Source organism: Rhamphochromis longiceps, linkage group LG2, assembly GCF_057381845.1.
Source record: "Rhamphochromis longiceps isolate RC_006_pf linkage group LG2, R_longiceps_female_GT1.1, whole genome shotgun sequence".
NCBI classification, from domain to species: domain Eukaryota; kingdom Metazoa; phylum Chordata; class Actinopteri; order Cichliformes; family Cichlidae; genus Rhamphochromis; species Rhamphochromis longiceps.
The window spans coordinates 25,570,638-25,593,805 of record NC_140558.1 but is presented as its reverse complement, the minus strand read 5'-3'; the positions used below and the strand labels follow the sequence as shown (position 1 = coordinate 25,593,805).

Genomic DNA, 23,168 nt, shown 5'->3' with positions numbered 1-23,168 from the left:
CTTTTTCCTGCTTCGCTCATATTTTTCATTCTTTCACCTTCCTTCATTATCTTCTGTCCATCTCCTCCGTCTCTGACTCCGTCTGTCTCCCTCCTTAGACCTTTCTGATAACCTGGCAATGGATGACTTCACCTTCCAGGAGCAGCTGTTAACCCCTCGTTTGGCTACAGCTGGGATGGGAGGCGTCTCCTCACTCGCGGCTCCACTGTGGAGGAGCTACCTAGTTCCAATCCTCTCCTTGATGCTCAGTCTGTTCCCGGTCTATCCCCACTGACCCATGCATTCCCATCACCTCTTCCCTCTAGGATTCAGTACAAAATGTGTGGAATGTGACAAACCTTTTTTTGGAATTCTTGTTCCTGATATAAAGTTTAGTGGCTCAGCAGAGGACGCATGAACAACAGAAAATGCTACATTTCTCTTTATCTGTCTGAACAAGAACCTGTTCAACCTGTGTTCTTAACAAACCTATTAAAGCACATTAGACGCCATTGTGTAAATAAGAAAGTTGCCCACTGGTCCGCTGCCACAATGGTTATTTCAACTTTTGCGTCCTGTTGCCTAACCTCTGTTCTCACACTCACTTCTTATGTAATGTAACAAAGTGATGGAGAGACTCATTTTTAGACATATAAAGGACCTAGCACACAACGGGCCTTTTAAAAAAATAAATAAATAAATGCTCCCGCTCAGTCTGTACTGAGTCACAGCCCAGCAGGTACAAACTGGAAGAAGACGAAATCAGCTGCTGTCATTTTCCTTCGTGGCAGAGCATGACCTCCTGCCAGGGCTGGACTTTATCTGGTCAGTTTTAGTGAGCTCCTTCCCCCTGAATGATGCAATGAATCACTTATTTAAACATGCACTGTTCCTTAAAATGCTCTGCTACTACTCACCCTTCTCTCTGATTGTTTATGTCGTAGTGATAGCTAAATTATTACCGACTGCTTCCTTCACACGCCCACCATCACTGTTTGCTCTGTTTTGTAAAGCTGGTGCACTTTTTTTTAGAAACAGTAACAGCCCTATAATTTAAAAAAAAGGATCCAAGGGCTATCATTCGAATATAAGTCTCCAAAGTCAGCCTAATAACTGTACAGGTGTATGTTTCTCTGTGTTGGTGACATGTTTACATTAACGTGTTTATTTACAATACTGGCATTTTGGTTTTTTCTGGACTAATTATTGGCCGGATTGTGAAGCCTTGCTGCAGTTTCTAGCTTACTCTTTAGCACTGTGCATAAAGCGATCATTAATGTGAAATATAAATATGTATAAAAACGTGTACATTAATTTTGTTATGTTGCACTGGTCTCATACATTTCCAAGGATGGCCTCTGTATTTAATCTTTTTTTCTGTGCTTTTTGGGTTAAAAGCAAAAGTGAGATTCTTATTGTTTCATTTGTTTGGTTTTTTAACATGGTGCTGCTGCTACCACACAGCTGACTCCACAGCTGCAAGTGCTGAGTCTGCCCATGGCCCACTGTTTGACTTGTCATGTCAGGAAAAGCACAGGTGTACAGCTAAGTCATATCAGCGATCGAGCATGCCAACTACCAGGGTCCTGGCAGTGGAATGCCTAAACAAAGTGCAGGCCTAAATTATTTGACTAGCGCCACCTGATTTTTGTCTCCTATGGCCAGTTACAAGACCCCTGGCCAGTGTCCCACCTAGGAGTCATAAGAAATAATGATGTGTTTGTTTTTCTCTCAATTGAATGTTGATGGGGAAAATACATTGTAAAATAAACTCAATCTGTTTTGATGTTTTGTGCCTGTGGCAATGTGTTTTTAAGCTAAGATATTAGCATCACAATTAGCATTAGCGTATTCAGCTAAGCATTTAGCAATGAAGCAAGAAATGAAGTTTAAGACACGAAGGGGGTGGAAATATGCTTAGCTGCTAACACTAAGCATATTTCAGTGGTATGAGTGTAACAGGAAAAGTACTACACACTAGTTTAGTATAAAAAGTGCTGAATGAATGTGTGGGCACTTTAAGTGCTTTGAACAATGGATAGAGCTACTACAAGGATAAGAAGTAGAGCTAGCAAAAATGCTGACTGTGTAAGCTAGCAGACTTTTTAGTGTCACAGCTCTATCATTAAGACCCAAGAATCTGATGGATTTGCTATTCCATCCGTCTGCACAGTCACAATATGCTAACCTCCAGTTCTACTCTAGCTTCTATGAATGTGTGTGAATGTTAGATAGGTAAAGAATGCAGCAAGATGTAAAAAGTGCTTGGTGTGGTCAGGTAGAGTAGAAAAGCACTATATAAGAACCACTTGCTGTGTGGACAAGCATGGATGAACTTGATGGATGTTAGTTTGCTACTGTTAATAAACTCAAATAACATTAAAAAGTGTCTTTCTGCTCCAGGCGAGCACTCCCATGACTTCTTTGTTGACTGAACATTATGTTGGCAGGTCAAAAGTCATTCACTTGTGATTAGTTGAGGCAAAAGAAAACACCCCCTTCCAGGAATAAACTGATTGACATGGATGTAGTGTCAGGCTGAATGAATTAAGTAAAATTAAGTTGCAGATTAACTTGGTTGTCAGGCTTGTTTTACGTGAGAGTAATGGCAGAATGAGCAAATGTTTGGACTAAAAGCTACCAACAGCTCAATGCTAAGTTGTTGGAGGAAAGTGGAAAAACAACCCCAAAAACATGAAGTGAAAGATTCCAACTCACAGATTTGGCTTTTTGGGTATGGAATAATCCTTAAAATGCCATGAAAAACAAGGATTAAATGGATGGCACGCTGCTGCGATTACAAATTGCACACACAATGTTCCAGGCATATATATTACTTTCTGTGCTTTTCGCTACTGATCCACTTCAAAGCGAGTCATGAATCATGAAATTTATGTGTTTCTGGACTGCACTCGTTGCTCTGAGTCCTAAAGCAGCACGTGGATTATGTGTTTTTTCTTTGGATCTGTATTTTTTCACTCCCAGCAGATTATGAACTACTGTCCTCGCTGTCCCTCTCTGTGGGGCTTCTCTCTATTGACCCAGTCTGTTAACCTCCTGAGCTTAACTTAACCAGGTAGCTATACTCATCCACAACCCAGCAGTGAACCAGGGTTCATTAGTCCCAAGTGTTTGTGTTTCGTCTCCATTATTAAAGCCTGTCTTCTTCCCTAACAAGGCCAATCACTCACAGCTCCGCAGATAACACGCCTGTCACAGCAAACGCACTTCAAAATCCCATTTCTGTGTCCCCGATTCTCTGCTGTAACTTTTCACACCCACACACCCTCTGCTCGGCAGTGCTAGATAAAAACGCCATTATTATCCAGCTGTGCCTTTCTCTCCTGAGCTGCAGCTTTTAAGATGTAAACGGGAGGCTGATTATAAGGAGATGAGCAAACGCCGGCTGCAGAGAGAGCAGCAGCTAGCCCGGGATGGAGGGGGAGGGGGGGGGGAGTATACTCTGAATGCTAATGTGAGGCTGGAGAATGGGCATACAGGCCCATTGAGATGCAGAGTCCATGTGTTTTCTTAGGGTAATATTGGGGCAATGTTGGAACAGCCTGCATTATGAGAGTGAAAGGTCAATGTGATGTTAGTCAGCAGGAACAGTGAGAATTGCTGACTATTAGGAATTGTTGCATTTTCTGCCTGAGTGATTGACTCCCCTATGAATATGTATTTCAGCCCTTTTTTCATGGCCACACAAAGATGTTCGGGCTTGTGTACCTTCACGAGCCAGAGGGGTCATTAAACACTGCATATAAATTAAAATAACAATGTAATTCAGGTGCTCAAAAGTGCACGGCCACATCCCCGCCCACCCCCCAAAGTCCAGTCCAATTTTTACCAAGCTGGATGTTGAAATTCCTTCGCTGCAGAGAAAGCCCGAGACATGTCATGTTGCTCAAAGCTCATTCACGTCTAATTACCATGGCACTGGACCATTTTCTTACCTTTTGTTGGCCCGCTGAGAGGAGCGCTGGGCCCACGCTCTCCCATGCACACACAGCTCCAGCATCCTCCTCCTTCTCCTGCTCCTCAGCAGCCCCTGGCTTCCCCTGCAGCAGCCGCAGTCACACAGAATGAGTGGAGCCGCCTGAGGAATGTGGACACAAAAGGAGGAATGTCATTTTGCTGATCGCTAACCCCCCCGCACCCTCCCCAAACCAACGGACATGTGCACAAGTCCGGGCATTTTTAAATGCAGGGGGTACAAAAATCTTGTCAATGCTACTTTTGGCATAAAAAAGACTGTAGTGCACCTCATCCTTGCTGAAAATGAGCAAATAGTGCAGCTTCTGATTGTGAATTGAATTATTTTTCTCCTTTTTTGACGGTTCTGGTGTTTTAAGAGGTTGACACTTTGAATTTTTCACATGCTTAATCTTTTCAGTGCTAAATGGCCTATAAAGCTCTGAATGGTTTAGGACCAAAATACATCAATGACCTCCTGACCCAGTATGAACCATCCAGATCCCTCAGGTCATCTGGATCCGGTCTTTTATCAGTTCCCAGAGTCAGAACCAGACACGGAGAAGCTGCATTCAGCTTTTATGCTCCTTATATCTGGAACAAACTCCCAGAAAGCCTCAGATCAGCTGAAACACTCAGTTTATTTAAATCCAGGTTGAAGACTCACCTGTTCTCAGCTGCATTTGAATAAAGCACCAAATCCACACTTTAAGCTTAAATTTCAAAACTTACATTTAACTACTGATTTTATCTACTGTTCTGATTTTATCTGTTTTGATTTTATATACTGTTTTGTTTGTTTGTTTGTTTGTTTGTTTGTTTGTTAATTAGTTAGTTAGTTAGTTAGTTTATTTGCTTGTTTTAATCAATTTTAAATCATGCTTTTTATTTGTTCTTGTTTCTAATGTCTCTGTAAAGCACTTTGAATCACCTTGTTGTTGAATTGTGCTATACAAATAAACTTGCCTTGCCTTGCCTTGCCTAAATAAACTCAGATTGTTTTTTTCTTTCCTCTTTTCTTGCCGGCGTTGCGAGATGGACAAAGGTCAGAGGCAAAGAACAGCATGACAACACCAGCAGACAGACGCCAACAAAGTGCAGCTTAAAAAACTAAAACATGACAGGAGGACGCATCATTTCAAGCATGTCCAGCAGCTTTTTGTCTAAACAAAAAAAGCATTCTTCCTCATTTCATCTCAGTGAGCATCTGCTTTTCACTGATTTATACATCTCCCATTAGATGCGAGTGCAATCTCAGTCCACCTCTACAGCCTGCTACCATGCTTCCAGCAAGCTGCTTACTGTTGTTTACAGCACTATATGACAGGCAGCTGGATGTGCGAAGCACAGCTGCCCCATTGCTAACACAGGACAGCCTGATCGTGTTTGTGTAAGGAGCGGGCCCTGTCATTTTTTTTTGACTCCTTGTTACAGAAACACTGGCCACGGTTTCACCCACCCATTTTAAACAAACTCTAATGTACTGGACTCAAATAAAAGCATCTGGGTGAAGACTTAAAAGACTTCACACTGGTCTCTGTTTCCCCACCTTGGATAAGATGTGGTTACAAAATGTCCTGGTTATCATTCAAGTCCTTGGGGTGGCCTAGAAACAGAGATAAAAATGGTTTATTGTCACTAATATCTGTTAAGACTGTGTGTGTAAGCCTGTTTGACTCCAAGGACTTTTATCTACTCTTATCTCAACACTAACAGCAAAAAAGAAAAAAAACTGATAAGAAATCCCTGCTCAAAGCAGAGGTCAGACTTGGATCTTCTGTGAAAGAGATCTGTGATTTTGAGCACTTTTGCATATCTAAATGAGTCTTTTCTTTATGTCATGTGGGCCAGTAATAGGTCATACCCACATGTTATGCCACCGTGTAGCTCCACCCTCAGCTCCAGTCCTGATTTTCAAGCGCGGCTTCCTCCAGTCTAAACATTAAAGTGGGAGAGAGCTCCTGGGTTGGTTGGAAGCCCCTGCTCCACGCTCCACCCCTGGTGTTCTTGATCTCCAGGTCTTTGTCCCCCGGAACTTGCTCTCACTCCTGGGTGTCCACCAGGGCTTTTTCTGCTCGCATCTGGATCCCAGTACAACCTGCAAGCGGTCCAGCGTCCTCTCCCACTGAAACCCTCGGCCTCCTCCGATTCGGAAAAGAAAAGAGAAGAAGACTGAAGAAACCCAAATTTTTCCCGATATCTTTCCACAGCCTGCTCTCCTCCCGTGGTTTTTACTTTTCGTCGAAACTCTGAAGCAGTAGTGAGACTGTGATTGTTGCTTTCAGTCTCAAAGAAAAAAAAAGTTTTTTCATGTTTTAACCCCGTTGTTTTGTCGCGTCTTTGTGTGTTTTTCATTTGAGTCTGGAACTCGACACTTAACACACGTACCTGTAGTTGTGAAACGTCCGACGTGAATGGTGTTTTTTCGGTGTCTTTTCTGCTCTCCCGGCCTCTGCTGCTGTGAATGAAGTATCTGTTGAGCCGAAGAAATCAGCGCGTCTCCATGAGGAAACTCGACCGTGGACTCGCTGAAACTTTGTCCTAGCCGTGCACACACTCACACCTGAGCGACTTTAACATTTTTGCGGTTTTCGCTGTTAGGCTTCTTATTTTTCTGTCTTCGCCTGGCCCAAAATGAAGAGTTTGTTGGCGCTGTGTGTCGTGTGGACGGTGGCTGTGGTGTCGGGGACTGAGGAGCAAAAGTTGAACAACTGTAATGAAGTTCGTGCTGCCTACAGCTCCAAAGGCTTCAACGTTAACGACGTCCCCAGCAAAGGAGTCAACGGTGAGACCCATTTTTATTTATATGTGTATATACAAATATATCTCAAGTTTAACCTTAAAACCCAATGGGTTCTAAAGTAGGGAGCGGGGACCCCCGGTGGGTCTTGCAGAGGTTTCCGGGTGGTCCTAGCTAAGAGAACTTTTTAAGCTAGCAAAGTTAGCTTGAAGAGAGTTTAGCTTCAAATCTGTGAAATTAACTCCAATATTTCAATCCAAACCTGACATTTAGACATCTTTTAATCACACCCATGTTTTCCATTTTAGCCAAAAACTACCTAACTGCTTTTTGACACTGCCACATATAACAACCTCTACAGCAAATGATTAAACGGTCACTTTTGTAAATGGACATTTAGTGCTTATTCCAGATTTGATATAGAGGCGTTGTTAATCATACTGGCATGCTGCTTTTTTCATTTTCTTTTGGTCTGTGTTTTTCCTCAATTATTAAGTAGCAATGAAACATTTGGGAATGCATTCTTCTGGCTTAGTGCTGCTGGCAACACTTCACTGCTCCAGTGTGTAAACAGAGTCATCATTTAGGAAATACTTGTAGGTAATTCATAACAATAAAGAGCTATAATCAACACACAGGCTCTGTTCCACACAGAAAGAACCCAGGCCCATGTTTATTTCCAAGCTTCCTCAGTAGAGACCCCCATGGCTGTGAAGCACAGGCCGCCGGCAGCGATTTAGTAAGCATTCCTCTGCATTATGGAAAAAAGAGCTTATGGATTTTTCTTTCTCTCCAGGCTTGGCTGAATTATTATTTTTTTATTTGTTTATCTCCCAAATCCACCTCCAGACCAGTCACAGGATGCAGAGTGCTAAGTAATAATGGAAGCAGACATGTTAATAATCAGAGAGGCAAAAAGGCAAATCAATGATGCTAATCATGAGATAAGCCCAAGCAATGGAAACTTTCCTTGAAGGAGGGGGGTGGGGGCGTTTACAGTAAATCCTTGAGGGCAACAAGGGGAGGGGTTGGGGGGTTGAAATTCCTATGTGCCCTGCATACTTTCACCCACCCCTCACTGCCACTCATTTCCTTTTAATTTTAATGGCACTTAAAATAAATACGCAACATTTGGTGAAGTTAGGTTTGCCAGTTTTGGAGTGGCTTCAGCATGGTGTATGACAGTATAGAAGTAAGTCATCTGGGGGGAAGCTTAGGTCTTGTTTCCCACTTGGGAAAAAAATACATATGTAGGTTTTGGCCCTCATAAAGAGCTTAATTAGCAGAAAAGCTATTTTTACAACTTGGATAACTGTTTTTGGCGAAGTGCTCACAGCATTATTCCATCTGACTACGTGAGCCAATGTGCATATGTTCTCTTTATTATCATAAAGCCCTTTATGAGTTCTCGTTTGCATACTAAGAGGATGTTCAGATCAGCTTTTTTATTTTGGGGCCACAATGGCTCATTAGAATTTGAGTTGGGTGTAGCTGTCAAAGAGACAGAAATTTGATCCCAAGTTTCACACAAGTCTCAGTCTTTTTTTAAATAAGGTTTGTGTGGGGTTTTTGCTTCTGTCTTTGTGATAGTAAATGTCATTAGGAGTACCGCAACACGTCTGTCTCGGTCAGATTTTATTGTCTTGCATCCCTGGGTTTGAAAGGATGTGAATGAAAGCTTGTCCAGGTTTGTGTGCTACATACACACATGTGGCTTTTCCTTACAATAGTTTGCTGGTGTATGTCTGGGTTTTTAGGCAGGGCTGACCTCAATGAGCGGCTTTTTGTCGCTGATAGAGACTGAGATGATAGAGACCCCCCCCACACACACACACACCACACTGAATCTGAATAAAGCAACTGTTTTACTATTACTGTGTGGCAAAGTTGACATGCTTTAAAAATGATGCACAATCTCAGCCAGTTGTCACAGGACAAGTTCTTGAAATGTTTACGTCCTCCGATATGTGCATCACAAATCAGTTTCGTGGAATATGAGTCTTATAGAGATTGACAGACCACGTGACTTTTGCGCATTGCATGCCGGTAACTCGTGGCAAAACAATCCATGTACCTACATCAAATGCAAGCATTTGCAGCACCGCAAACGTCCATTCTTCGGTTCCAATAAATTCTTGCTTTTTCTTTGTCCCCCAAAAAGGTATGTACAAAACGAAGGAGAACAATGCCGGTCCGTACAAAGACAGACTTAATGAAAAGTCAAAGAAAAGATACGAGGAAAAAAATCAAACCAGTGAAAGTGTTAGATCCTTACGAGCACACAGAGGGACAAAATACGTTAGCGTGCTGCCCAACTTCACCACGCTCATATTTATAATCATACGGTTCTTGGAGTGAGTGCATACACTCGTGAAGTTTAGTAACTTCAGGTCACTGCAACAAGCCCAGGTACAGTTTACCGACGGATGGGTACAGGACCTTGAAATGCACCATGTAGAAAGTAAAGACCATCGTACATATCATAAGTTTACCAGTCTCACAAATCGTCTTCATAAATACACATTTGTTAACCGTTTATTAATAGGACCTTTGAGCTCAATGGTAATTAATTAGTAGTAGAAATAATTTCTGGTACCCATCACAGAAATGTAGCAGTGACAATAATATTGTATGCTGTAATCGCACTGGGCAATTAGTGATACAAAACAACTATTTTATCCTGTGAATAAAAGTATATGTTTTTGTCAGTGTACCATGGCAATAACAGAAGCGAAACGCAATATTGTGTCAGGACAATTTACTATTTTGTCTTTGAATGGCTGCAATCCAGGCCACCCGTCGCCTCTTTGTTACTTCGGAAACATGGCTCGAACAATTTCTCTTCAACGACGTAATCCGATAACAACCGATCTCTTTACCCGTCGGCTTTCCGTGGCTGTCATGCGACCGGCTATTGCAGTTAATAATACAACAGCTTCTTGCCATTTTTTGTTTCTTTTTATCGCTGTGTAACTGATTTCAATTGAAAGCCTGCGTGCGCTAGTACCTCTTGCCACGAGTTCCCAGAATTCTTTGCGGGTTTACCCCTGAGTGACGTCACATTTTCAATCTCTATTGGTGGGATTCAAAACTTGCCTTTTGTAACCGCAAGTATCTTGTGTTATTGTTGGCAGCACGGAGATATGAATGTTTGTTGCCATTAAAATTACTGTCAGCCTGAGCTGAAGCCAGACTTGAGATTCAGTAAAGATGTTTTAATGCCGTAAAACTGAAATGGAAACCCTGCTTTGCTGTAGACAGAATTAAGTGGTGCAGAGGAAGAGCAGGCTCACTCGGTAAATTCCTTTCTGATCCCATAGTATCAGTCGTTTACCACTCACGTGAAAACGGTTCAAGCCCCATTTCCAAGGTTCCTGTCTTATGGATGATGATTTGTTTATGTCCCGTGGTTGGATACTTCACTGAAATGGGAAATAAATTCGATTTACTCCCTTAATGATGACAGATAAATAATGCTGGTAATCGCACAGGATGTAAATGGTGGTTTTGCTGTCTGACTATATCTGCTAATAATAGTTTAGTTCCCTTTACAGTTGTATTTGATACTGTGATAAATTGTTAACAGCATTTCCTGCAAAGCTGTAACAGGACCATCTCTTTAGTGGTTTGGGCCATGTCAAAGGCTACCCAAAGCAGGGTCAGACTTCACGCTTCATTTAAAAGAGTGGGGGGGGTAAATCTGTTTTGATTTACTCTGGCTGTCAGGCTTCATATCATGCTTCAGGTATGAGACAATAGCAGAGTTCAAAGAAAGGAGGGTCGTTTTCCCTCCTTTCAGTGCGCGGAACATCCTCTGCTCATAATCAGCTCAGTGCATTATGGCTGAAACTTAAGGCGTGCATGACCTCAGTGCGTTGGCCTCTCAGTAAGCTCAAGACATTCTGCAGTCTCACATTGTAAGGGCTACCCCCCTCCCTTAGCTGGTGGCAGCACGCCCCACATCATTACAGTTTGGGGAAATGGCAGGTTGTGCTGCTGCAGCGACATTCTGCAGATAAGATAAGAGCAGGAAACTGTGGCGCACACACACGGTCTGCAAGTTTTTATGGTGCAACAACCAATATTGGAGTGGCTCTGCTCACTAGAGTAGTGCCCCAGCATTTTGCGCTTGTAATAATTAACCAATAACGAACCCATCAAGTGTCTCAAGGTCAGACTCGTAAAACCAACTGGCAAGTGTTGTCATTAAGAATCACTTCCACAGTTTTATAAAGTGTTATTGCTTCCAAGAAAAAGAAACTGTGGGAAACGTCAGTGCAAAAGTTTTGTTGGCACTGTCAAATATAACACCCACCCACCCCCTAAAAAATAAAGGTTCCTGCTTATACTTTTGTCTTCTATGGTTAAAATCACATGCCACAGTGTGCATTGCCAAAAGTCAACAAACCTGACTTCTCATAGCAAAGTGTTACCAGTCCAAACATCAAAAATGCTTGTAGAAACCGACCTTGCATCTCTTGCATGGCAAAGAGTTGGAGGAATGCAACATCAAGGGTCCCACAGGGACACAAGACATTGAGTTAATGAATTAATTGGTTTTAAAATGTAAGACATAGGAAGTTGGATTTTTCTAAACATTGTTAGAAAACATTGTTAAAAAATCAGAACACATATTTTATATTGTGGTCTGGATGCTAGTTGGCAATGACGCAGGGAAGGGCGAATTCAAAGAAAATTGGCTATGCAACAAATATTCTGTGGCATGGCTGCAAAATGTGAAACATTAAAACAAATGTGAAACACGAAGTTTTGTTTGAGGCTCTGCAGGCTGGGAGTGAAGACAAGGCGGCTCACAGCAAGTTTACATTAGCATCATTAGCTAAGAAGGAGGTGTTTGTCTTAATGTTCTTTTTTTAATCCTTAATCTTTGCTTTGTTAGATTTTCAGACCCTTCCCCCCCAGAGGCAACATGTTTTTTTGTTTACTTTGAGAATATTGTAGGTCCCCAACTGATTGAAATGTAGTCTACTTAATTAAAGGTTTTTCCTCCCATGGCAGAAGAAGCTCAGGCAGGCCGTATAAATACATAGCTATTTGGCTTTCAGGTCTCACATATGGAACTGCAGGCTGCATCCTTTGAAAGATGCATTTGCTGTGAAATGCTTCATTTGTTCTTTTCTGAATGGTACATTAGAGAAGTACATGTTTTTAAGTCTCAGTTATTTATTTATATATATTTTTAAATCGGGTATGGAGGGATCAGATGGATTCAGGTGGTGTGCCAATCAAGTAACTGTCTGTAGGCCCACCCATAGGTGTGGTTACAGCCAACAGAAAATTCACACATCTAAGTCTGACTCATAGCATTTACGAAGAACCACTTATAGCTCTTTAAAGCCACATTCTTGCTTGGATCTAGACTTGGTGAGCCTAAAAAGTAATTTAAATGCATTATACACCTATCTAGGTGTGAGTCTAATAAAAACCTTATGTTAAGTGTGCTGTTTTGCCCCAGGAGGAATAAGCTGCGTAAACATTAATATGTGAATGATTAGTTTGAAAATGTGTGCAGGTTGGGATTACATAAACAGTCCTGCATTGAAGTCCCCCCCCCCGAATATTAACCCTGCTTAGTTAAGGGCTAATATTTGTAAAATGAATTGCATTCATCCGGCTTCATTACTGACGTGTGTTGCCTTCATTTGGTTGCATGAGGATGTAAAGATCTTCTGTATTTGTGACTAATCGTTGATGCTGAACACAAGAGTTCCAAATCATGTGGGCTCAAGTTCATGACAGCAGCTTTTGGTTGCTGCTGATCAAATGCAGTCATAATATTGCTGTCTGCAGTGAATTTGTAACATCTTTTGCCTTACTGTTTGACTCGCCTTGGGGATAATTGAGTTTATATATCATGAGGATGAGGTCTTGTGAATCGGTGAGGGGTTTGGGGGGGAAGTGTTATCCCGGCTGTGAGTTTGAGCACCCAGATGGGGCCAAAGGAGGAAGGGAGGGTGGCTACAGGTGCCTGCCAGCTCTTATCAGTTTCCTGCTATCGCGGTGTGGCAGCTCTGAGATCAGGGGTTCTCATGGTATCCCGTTCCTAAGCACATCAGCATATCACAGTGTATAAAAATATTCAGGCTGAGCACAGAAGCGGCTTGGGAGTGCTGACGAAAGTACCTGGTTTTGTTGTTGCGTGGATCTTGGGAATTCAGGCCTGTTTTAGTCTTTGGGTAAGAACCACCTTCAACAACTCTGGAATGTTAAGTTTGTCTCTTATGCTCATTTAGTATGCTGCAAGTGTAGCATCAGTTCAATAGCTGTGTGTGTGCGCGTCGACTCGACGTCCTTAATTCCAACGCTTTGCATCCTTTGCTTTGGTCCCCACAACCCCCAAATGGCCAAGTGAGCGACAGATCAGTGGGGGGTGGATGCTCTGTGTGGGAACAATTGATTACCCCCTCCTCACCACATTCCACACCGGACCACCAAGACCTGCACACAGGAGTCCCGGAGCTGGGAACACACGGCAACAAAGAGAGCACTGGAGGGACTGACTGAGGCATGCAGAGAAAGGGAGAGATTTGACTGACAGGACAGTTTTGTACCCGAGTCCACTTGAATATCCACAAGTGGTGGGCTAGACGGGAGCCAGAGAGTGGTTGGGAATGTGTGACACAGGCTCATTGAATCCAGGGAGGCAACTGGATGCATGTGAATCATCCTCGGTTGGCCATATAGGCCGTGTACAAGTCGACATCTAGCTTGCTCCGCTTAGTAAATCCCTCTGAGTGCACGTGCCTGTCAAGCACAATACAAGGTTTTAAACAAGCGCCTCACAGTACATTTTTGGCACTGCAGGCCACAGTTGAACACAACTGTATCATTTGGCGGCTCTTGCCCTCATGCAAACTGTGGGGAATCCTGATCTGGCCTTGCGGTTTTCCGTATTTTGATTTGAGAGAGATGACACCCCCCCCCCCCCCCCCCCAAAAAAAAAAGAAAAAAAAAACCCTCCTTGTTAACACATCCTGTTTGCTCGCTGTTTAAAAAGAAAAAAAACGAAAGAGTCGACTGTGCCTCTTCTCTCCCGACTGACACATCAGATCATTTTCTTCTCCCACCGCTCGCTGTTTTGCAGCTCCTCTGGGAGGTTTTGTTTCACTGCTAGTCTTTCCCTTTTCTCCCCTTCCTGTTCTTTCTCTTCAGTCAGTCTTTTTCTTCAGTCAGAAGTGGTTCACTGGCACTTTCCTGCCTTGCAGCCCACCTAGCTCCTGTCTAGTCTCCTTTTACCACTGTTGTTCACTTGACCTGAAAGGGTTTGATTATGTGAACGCCAAAAGTAAGCCACATTTCTTGTTATAGCTTTGCACACGCTTCTGATGGTTAGGGAGGCACCAGTAAGACGTCTCCCAGTATGAAAATATGTTTAAAAATTTGGCTTTGACATGAAATGATGCTTTTAAACCCACAAGCTGAGGAAGTATCTGCTCTGAAACACACAAAAATGTTGTCTGTGTATCAAGACAAGCACTTTAGGCTAGTTTTGGTGTGCTGTCAGATCACTTGAATACCTGCTCTGTATGCTTTTGGGTTGTTTTATCACAGCTACTCCCTCACCACCTCAGCCTGTCTCTGCCAGTTGACTCCAGGCTTCTAAGCTGCTGCTTCTGCCACTTTTTTTGTCCTGATATTTGAGCTGCCGTTTTGCTGACCACTTGGTGACACCCGGCCAGCTGTGAGGAGTGTGGTACAGGGTCGCTAGCGCTGATCTCAAACTGCAGGGGTGGAGTGTGACACCCCCCACCTCCTTGCCTGTTGCATCGTGTCTCCAATCACTCACTCAAGTCATCTCACCACGTAGCGTGGAGTGTGGTTAAGATGTAGGTGTAACTCGACCAAGGTTAATTGATTTCCTCTGAAGCCCCAGCGGGCTTGATGCCCCGTGTTGATAGTCATGATCGTCATTAGGATTTGTGTGACCACCAGAGGCCTGTGCGGTTGGGGAAAGCTGTGAGGGAGCGAAGCCAGGGACTTGCCTGGGTGTTTGGGCTGAAACCCCAGTGCTGGGTGCAGGCCAGAGGAGCTGTAATCCTTGCTAATTACTCCCAAGGCCTGCATCAAGACTCCCACTGACATGGCAGTCAGTCACTTAGCTCAACTTTCCAAACTGCAGTTAGCTTAATAGGTTTCCTAATATTTACCCATTCTCTCTCCTTGTGCGCTGCTCACTCTTGGATTTATTTTCATATAAATTATATTGTTTGAGATCAAAAAGCTCTCTTGTTTTTCTTGCGTAAACATCCCCCAAAAAAAGCAATAGTCAGATTTTTGGCTGCTCGACATAGCTTTGTGAACTTGATAAGTTTGCACCACGATAAAAGTAGGTTTTGAAAAGATGAAGGAGACAGCGGCAGATGTTCTTCTGGTTGAGGCCGGGTAAAGGAGCGTGATAAAAAACATACACATAAAAGGATCGAATGCTTTGCTAAGTGATGGCTGCAAATCATTTGGTCAGTGTGTGGTTTGTGGGCAGAAAAATTACTCGTTATGTGGGAATGCGAGACGGCGCGCCAGTGGTTGAAATATTGTGAATGACTGAAACAGCAAGTAGCTTTGATTTATCGACCCATTCGGTGCACATCGTCGTGAACAGACTGAGCCATCCATGACTGAGAACCATTAAAGCATTGTACCCCAAGGTTTAGTCTTTCCGCTCCTTTTGACAGTCGGCAGTGAGTGCTTCTCTTCCCAACGCCTCTGTTGGGTGTCCAGTTTCGTAAGGCCCAACAGGTATATCAGAATCTTTGTTGCCCCCCCCCTTGTAGCTTTGAGCTTCCAGAAACGTGATCTCGTACCTGACCTCATTCTGCCTGGGGGGGCTTCGCCGGGCCCCGTCCTGCCTCAACATCTGGTGGACTTCAGCTGCTTTTTGAGGTCTGTTATAAACATTGTCAAAGAGCTCCCAGTCCTTAGGAGTGGTTCGTTGGGTTTTACTACCAACAATGAAATGTATTGTTTGCATGTCAGGTCTTTTAAGAGCCCTCGTATGTTTCGAAAAATTAGAATTTTTTTGAGTGGCAGGGTGTTAATTTGGGTTTTGCGACTTGCACAGGGCACACATAAAGGCCACAAACTGGTTTAAGCTTTCTCCATATATTCTACTGCATAGCTCTCATGCGTTGAGTGTGAAGCACATCTATTTGCAAGCTTAACGGTAGTCCATTTCTCTGACAGCACAACAGTGTTTGCGCAGGGTCCCCTGGTAAAGCACTTGGCGTTAAGTAAAGAGTGTTTTTCATCTTCTCCTTTAAAGTCTGTTTTCATTTGTGTGCCATGAGTCAGTGGAAAGATGGAGGGCTGGTGTATAGGGACAAGCCAGGAACGTCTTTTGTGCCTCCTCCCCCCCCTCTTGCTCTTCCCTTGTGATAATCACGCTGTGCTGTAACTTGTTCTCTCCATTTGTCTGCAAACTCTGTCTGCTTGTCTCTGCAAATCTTCAGCGTAACAGTCTCGCTCTCTCTCGCTGTAACTGCGTCACATTTCCTCGCACGCGTGTACACGCAAACACTGAAAGACTAAAGCGGCAAGGTGGAATCTGTAGTTGAAGCCATGGGTCTAATACTTCAAATCTGCGGCTCATCAAAGGCAGCATCACCTGAGAGATAGATGTGGGGAAGGTTAAAAGATTAGACCAGTTGTTAACGTGAATCCAACGCGTGCTGATAGATGGTGCAGTTGTTGAGGAAGATTCCCAGCAGAGTGATGGTAGGAAGGAACGTTTCTTGATTTACTTGCAAGTGTTTAGTGTTGTCTTTTCTTTTATGTACGAATCTGTTCTCTGTGCATTACTTGACACAGATGCGTCAAAAACCAGCTGGCTAAGCGGAGCTGAGTAGCAGTCACCCCACTGAACCGGGGCTGATTTATGGACGGGAGGTTTTCAGAAAGTAAAACATGTTGCAGAAAGTTTGTGCGGCGCACACTATGAAAGTACCCCAAGCTAAATCATATCCTGAACCAAACCACTTCTGTTTGAACTATGAATTCCCCATAACTATGTTAATATGAATTATGGCTTCAAGCGCCCTCGTGGTTGGAGGCTAAACTCGCAGTTGTGTTGGAGGCCTGACCTTTCTGTCTATAATCTAATTTCAGGGCAGTTATGACCGTGGTTTGACCTGCTTCTTTCTGGGCCGAATGTTGAACCGTTTTATTCTAATTTAAGAGCATTTAATTTAAAATGGGCATTTTAAGCACTAATGCCTGAACCCGTTGAATCCACATGCACAGTCTTTAATCAGAACATATAGCTGTTTTGCATGCATTGGTCAGGGATTCAAGTCCAGCAGGTGAACTTGCAGAGCAGTTGCGGAACAGCGGCTGGAATTTGGTTTGACTTGTTAAATGCACTTGGGGAAGTTAAGAAGCGAGCTGAAGTCCTGACAAAGCAGTGACCTGGGAAGTGGTGTAGGCAGGGAGCTTTTGTGTGGGGAGACAAAGCCGGAGATGCAGGGCTGGGATGGGAGAAGGGGGAGAAAAAAAAAAAAAAAAAAAGGCCGAACCAGAGGCCAGGGCAGTGTTGAGGAATCTCCCCAGGGGCTTCTGGGTAAATGTTCATGGATGACAGCGTTTTGGAATGTTCACAAATGGAGAGTTTTAATTGGCCCGAGCCCCCGACTGGTTTAGTAATCAGAAATGGACTCTGGTGGTGAAGGGCTCCGATTTATGGATCCTAGTGTGGGGTTTGTTTGTTAGGTTGAGAGCCATTAAGAGAACAACTCGCAAGCTGGACAAAATCTTGCAGATTTTAGCGCAGATAAAGCCTTAAATGTGACATTTCTTCACTCTAAATTGGAGCTGGGCCGTGCTCTGTTTTTCTGCTGAGATGGCAGGAGGCATCTACTGCTTTTGTTTTTGTTAAAAAAAAAAAACAGTAGATGCACTTTAGGATTTTAATGATTTTTTTGCTCTTGCACCGCAGCAGTAGCCACATTTTTATTTTTTCCCCCTCCTCACACTGATGCCACGTGACAAGTACATTTTGGCAGTTTGGTGTTTTCACAGCTGTGCGGTGGAAGAGATTTTAATTCTTGATTTATTTAAGGAAACATCATTTTGCACAGTTATTATCCAAAGCTCTGTGGCTGCCTGCATAGCTCTGAATATTCACTCCAGAGAGTACTCCGCTAAACCTCAACTTCCTCCCTCACAAATGGATGGTGAACATTGTTCTAAGTGGAGTAAATCTTTCACGTCACAGGCGGTGTTCGAGTTTCCCAAGCTCGACACTAGTGATCAACTTCCTCTGTGACTGTAGTCTGCATTAACCTCCAAGGCTGAAACAACATCGGTGCCTTGACTCATCATGTGAACGATGGTCGCTTTATGGTCAGCTGACTAACAGACTCAGAGTTGTCGTTACTTGACATCTTGTTAACCTGCTGTGAGTGAAATCAAAGCTTCCCAATAAGATGAACAAGAAGGCGGTCCTTCAGACGATGCTTGGCAACAATGAGCTAACCTGCAGTGTGATGCTGAGTGTTATGTCATGCGGTCAGCCTGAGATGGTTGTTGGGTTCTTTTCCTGCTATAAAGGTGAAAAACAAATCTCTAAAACTTACACGAATATTCCTCAAAGTTAAAAAATAATAATTGTTTACAGCCCTGCTATAGAGACAACTATCATTGTTATTGGACATATTCAGTAACGGATCAACAAAACGCAGTTTAGTGTATAGTCTAGAAGTATTGTAGCACATGCAGTTTTTGTCTAGGATGAAAAACTTCATGAAGATGGTGATCCTGCTGAGGGAAAACCTTTTGTTCCAGGCACGTTTTCTGTTTTTGCAGATGTTTGGATTTAAGTTTGAAATGACCGTCGTAAAAGATTTTACCGCTTAACTTAAATTTTTAAAGCCATTGCCCACTTCACTTGCATCCTTTACAAGCTAGAGGGTAGTTACGAGAGCTGTGTGTGTGTGTGTGTGTGAGTGTGAGTGAGTCATAGGTTAGCTGGAGCCTGTCTCCAAAAACTGCCACTCCCTGTGAGGAGCCACAGCTCTACAGCATGTGTTGTAGTGTCTTCTTTAGAGCAGATGTCCGGGTCAGTGGTGCTGTGTTTGTAGAGCAGACGGGATTTCTGTGCAGACACTTGACTTGACACACAGCTTATGATCAGCTGTGTTCGTTAGCTTTGCTTCTATGCAGGCGCTGACGACACCGCTTGAGTAGAACCACGTTAAACAATCGTTTCTTGTCCATCAAGTGCAGAATTTGTTGGTTCGGTTATTCTTAACTTTACAAACAATGGATACAGGGCAGCATTTCTACCCACCATTTTGTTGAGGCTTGTGACTTCAGACTCAGAATTCCCCTCCCAGCACATTCAGAATCTCTTGGACGTCCCTAATGGTGCGGGACCCAAAAAGCATTATTGGTTTGGCCAAAGCTGCCATAAACTTGTCATTACTCTATTTTTGTAAGGGCTGAAGTGTAGAAAAGGAGTAGGTGGAAATATCGCCCTGCCCTGATGATCTCCATATGAACAGCCCAGTCTCTAATAATGGTTTCCGCTTACAGCATAATGTTGCTGAACATTTTCTCCCTTTGCGGTAATTCAGCTGAAGCTCAGTATGTATTCAAGATATTAGAGTGTGCGTTTAACGTTGCTTTATTTCTTCTTCTTCTTTGTTCTTCTTTTTCTTTCTTCTTCTTTTCCCAGTTGCTGAATGTGATGGTAGTGGTGTTTAAGCTTAAAAAGGGGGCACACTTTTCAAGTTGATATCTGAACAGTAATTACTTTAATGTAATGGTCACCTTGCAGACATGAGTAGGTTGACTCCTCAGAAGGGAGCAAGGAAAATGTGGATGTGGAAAGTGAACCAGAGACACTTCCCCCTCCCTCCCTGAACTAGTGCTGGCATGATGCCCTTCAGCAAGTCTGCGGTTGTACTGAGTAGCAGGCAGTGAATGTTTGTTATAACCCCCCCCCCCCCCCTTCCAAGCTGTAAACAAGGTTTGAGTAAGGCTTGGTTAAAGAATTTCTTGAAAAGCACTTATCCTAGCTGTACTGTGAAAAATCACGGGATAAAGTAACACTAGACTGATGTCATGGCAGACACTGAATCGCTAAGCCCTGCACAGAGAACATTCATTCCCTCATTTTGCATAGCTGTGAGGGTGTAATTTCGAAATACTCGCTTCCCAAAGTAATTAGTGAAAGCTGACTTAAAAAGCGAAGCATTTTTTAGTCTGTACTGAGTTATTTAGTTCTGCATTAAGCGCAGAATTATTAGAATTCTTTTGAACATTACATTAGCTGAGAAAACTAATGGATCAGTGACGAATGAGCGAATGAGTCAAAGGATTTCTTAAAACCCGGATACAGACGACAACTTTAGGCTTCTTGGAGATGAAAGGGAGGCAGAGAGGGAGACAAAAAGAACGGGCTGATTTGACAACATGTTGCAACAGGAAAGAATCTAAGAAGGGAATGAGTTGGAGGGGGGAATGCTATGATTTTATGTTTTTGGAAGGGATATGCGCAGCTGTTTGCTTATTTTTTTCATCTCTTTCTCCTCATTTAAATCAATCCACAATTTATTCTGCCCTTAACGTCATGCTTGTGCGTAAAATATCACACCTTTTTTAAATGAGCGGTGACGTCGACCTGCTCCGCCGCAGGTTTGGTTCACGTGATTGTGCCTGACAGGATGTGGCGCAAGAAAAGAAAGTTTCCCAACAAATGGCACCAATCTCTTAACCCCCTCGGGAAAATTGCACCGCAGACAGAGGTGAGAAGCAAAAGGAGAATGTTATGGCTGAAGGGTGTGCAAATTTACAACAACGTGTGTGAGTAACGCTCAGCAGACTAGCAGCACTCTCCCTTTTACAGGACCGAGCATAATATGTGAATTAATAGTGAACCTTTGCATTCACGGGTGTTGTTTTTCATTTTTCTTTCTTGTACTTCACTCGGCTGGGAATGTTTGAATCTTTTGTTTTATATATTGAGCATTCACACATAAATCAGAGCGACTTGGAAGGCGCCCGCACATTTTTGGTGTTTCGAAGTGAGATTTCCCAGCTTTCGCCATCTCAAACGACCTGCATTCCACTGGGACTGAAGTGTGTGTTTGTGTATATACACGAGCTTTAAGCTGCATTTATCATTTTAATTATTTACAAATGTTGATGGTCGTGTGAAAGCTCGGTGTTATGGTTCAGTCACAGATGACTAGGCTCCAATTAGTAGTGTGTGCCCGTTAAGTAGTCCTTTTTATATGTTGTCTGTTTCCGTGTCTCTTAATTGCCTGTACTTGTGAGGATTTTTACAATTTTTGTTTGGGGGGATATGTGTGTTGGCAGCGTTATTATTGGAGTGATTGGGGTTTGAGGCATGACTAACTGTGTGTGTGGTGGATGTGCTGGCTAGCGGACAGGGAGGGAGAGGAGGGGTCAGAGGACAGGACCTCTCTCAGAGGAGTCGCTGTTAACCCCTGACCTCGCTGGTTAAGCCTGCAGGGTGGTGGCGGGCGAGGCAGCAGCGTGGGGCACTTTGAGGTCCGTCTGGTTCAGGGGCACATGATGGCAGGCAGAGGGGGTGGCGAGGTGTCTAATCTGGTTTTTGTCTGTAAGGCGTTTTCACCTCCCCCACCATCCTTCCTCTGAGAACAAAGTTTGAGAGGCAGGACAATGTCAAAGGGAAGTGACTTATTTTATGAGCCATTTAAAGGGGATGGTGGTCGCTCCCCCCTCAACAGCCACAAAGGAAAGGCCAGAGAGGCAGCAAAGAGCCCATGAATGCCACGACACAGTCGCATGTTTGTTTACAAGATGCTACTCTCTCGTTTTCCCTGCCATAAATTCTAGTTTTCCTCTTCTAAGTGACACTTGAACAATGCTCTGTCACTGTGTCTTATTACATCTTAAAGTACTTGGGGAAACTGGAGGGGATGACGGAGGCCCCTCAAAGGAACTCCATCAGGCAACTCGTCGCACAAAGACTATTCATGCTAGTGCTGGTGGAGAAATGACTGATGCATCAACTGACAAAGCTTTTTCCTTTTTTCCCTGCAATGGTGAGGCAGAAACATGTCAGTGGGATGTTGATTTTTATAAGCTCTAACTGTTCGTTTTCGCTGCGCGCTCTTTTTGTTCCAGCGGGTGCCGTTTCTCTCCCAGCGGTTTGAGCAATTGGCTGCCAAAATGTTTTCACAAAGTATGCATTAGCTAAGATTCTTCAGTTTTCAGAGACCTAATCCTTTGAGCTAACAATGTGACATTTGTACAGACATTCCTGTGAAATATTGACCATCTCACTTTTATTTGTGTACTTTGGTAACTACGTCTATTTTCCACATGGATATAGCCCTTTTGATTGTACGCCTGCGCTGTGGGCAAGCAGGGGGCCCTGCTCGAGGAGAGACTGGATGGTTGTTTCACCTAAAAGTTCAGCCTGTGTGTGTGTGTGTGTGTGTGTGTGTGTTTGTGTGTGTCTGCGTACCTCCAATCAGGCTCCTCATACAAAGAGCCATGTGTTGAGCGGTGATGTGATGTGTGAATATGTTTAGGTATGGGGTGCCAACTGTGCCTGGGTATGTGTGAGAGGTAGGTGCATATGTTTAAAGGAACAAGGGGGATGAGTTTGAGGAGAAGGGGTGACTTGAGGCTTATTTGGACTCGATCCCAGACAGAGGCGTCCAGTTTATGGCGCCAGGGTGCATCCCTCCCTCTGGTGCCCCGTTTAGACCATTGCACTGCTGAGAGTCACGTCTGACCCTTAAGTTTCATTATTTTTAAGTTCTAGGTGCTTATTCAAACATGCTAGGAACTATGATATGTTTGATTCACTGTGCTGAAGAAAATCTTGGTTGGTGTGTGTGTGTGTGTGTGTGTGTGTGTGTGTGTGTGTGTGTGTGTGTGTGTGTGTGTGTGTGTGTGTGTGTGTGTGTGTGTGTTTGCAATCTTTTTATGCTGTGCTGCCAAGAAAAATCACCAAAAGTCGGGCCCTGTTTGCTAATAGAATTCAATGGGCGTCTTCTATTACATTTACAGCAGTAATGAAAGCAGCCTCAAGATGTCACAGAGAAACGCATCCACATTGTCAGGGTTGTCATAGCAACGCATTAAACATTTGAAGATAACACAAGGCGGGGGAAAAATCCCAGTCATATGCTTTGATTTTAATGTAATCAAACCAGTTTCAACAGGCAGAACCTCAGCTGCAGCAGAGCAGCTTCCCTGAGTGTAACAGAAACGAGTAACACAAGGAAGTGAGTAATAACTGATTATCAGCGCTGAAAGTGACGGGAACAAAAGATGAGCTTATGGTAGCTTTGCCAGGTTTATTCAGGACATGTTAGTGAATGGAATGGCCAGATGTGGTTTACATACGGTTCTTTTAGTGTCACTTAAAGGAAGTACCGGGTTTTGGGTTTTTTGTTTGTTTGTTTTTTTATGTTGAAAAGTCTCAACTTGTCATAAAATGTTTAAACCAATAATAACC

General features: G+C 43.4%; 2 protein-coding genes across 3 annotated transcripts in view; both read left to right on the top strand.

Annotated features, from left to right (window-relative positions):
• The window catches only part of gpc3 (glypican 3), a 135,105-nt gene extending 130,335 nt beyond the window's left edge, over positions 1–4,770 (top strand). For both annotated transcript variants that reach the window (XM_085419879.1, XM_085419888.1), the window contains exon 8: positions 99–4,770. In XM_085419879.1, the coding sequence (XP_085276005.1) occupies positions 99–274 (176 nt within the window). In that variant the 3' untranslated portion in view covers positions 275–4,770. The remainder of the gene's footprint in view (positions 1–98) is intronic.
• Positions 4,771–5,890: 1,120 nt separating this feature from the next.
• Positions 5,891–23,168, top strand: part of gpc4 (glypican 4) — a 31,480-nt gene continuing 14,202 nt past the window's right edge. Inside the window, exon 1 of the mRNA XM_085419865.1 lies at positions 5,891–6,739. Coding sequence (XP_085275991.1) covers positions 6,589–6,739 — 151 coding nt within the window. The 5' untranslated portion in view covers positions 5,891–6,588. The remainder of the gene's footprint in view (positions 6,740–23,168) is intronic.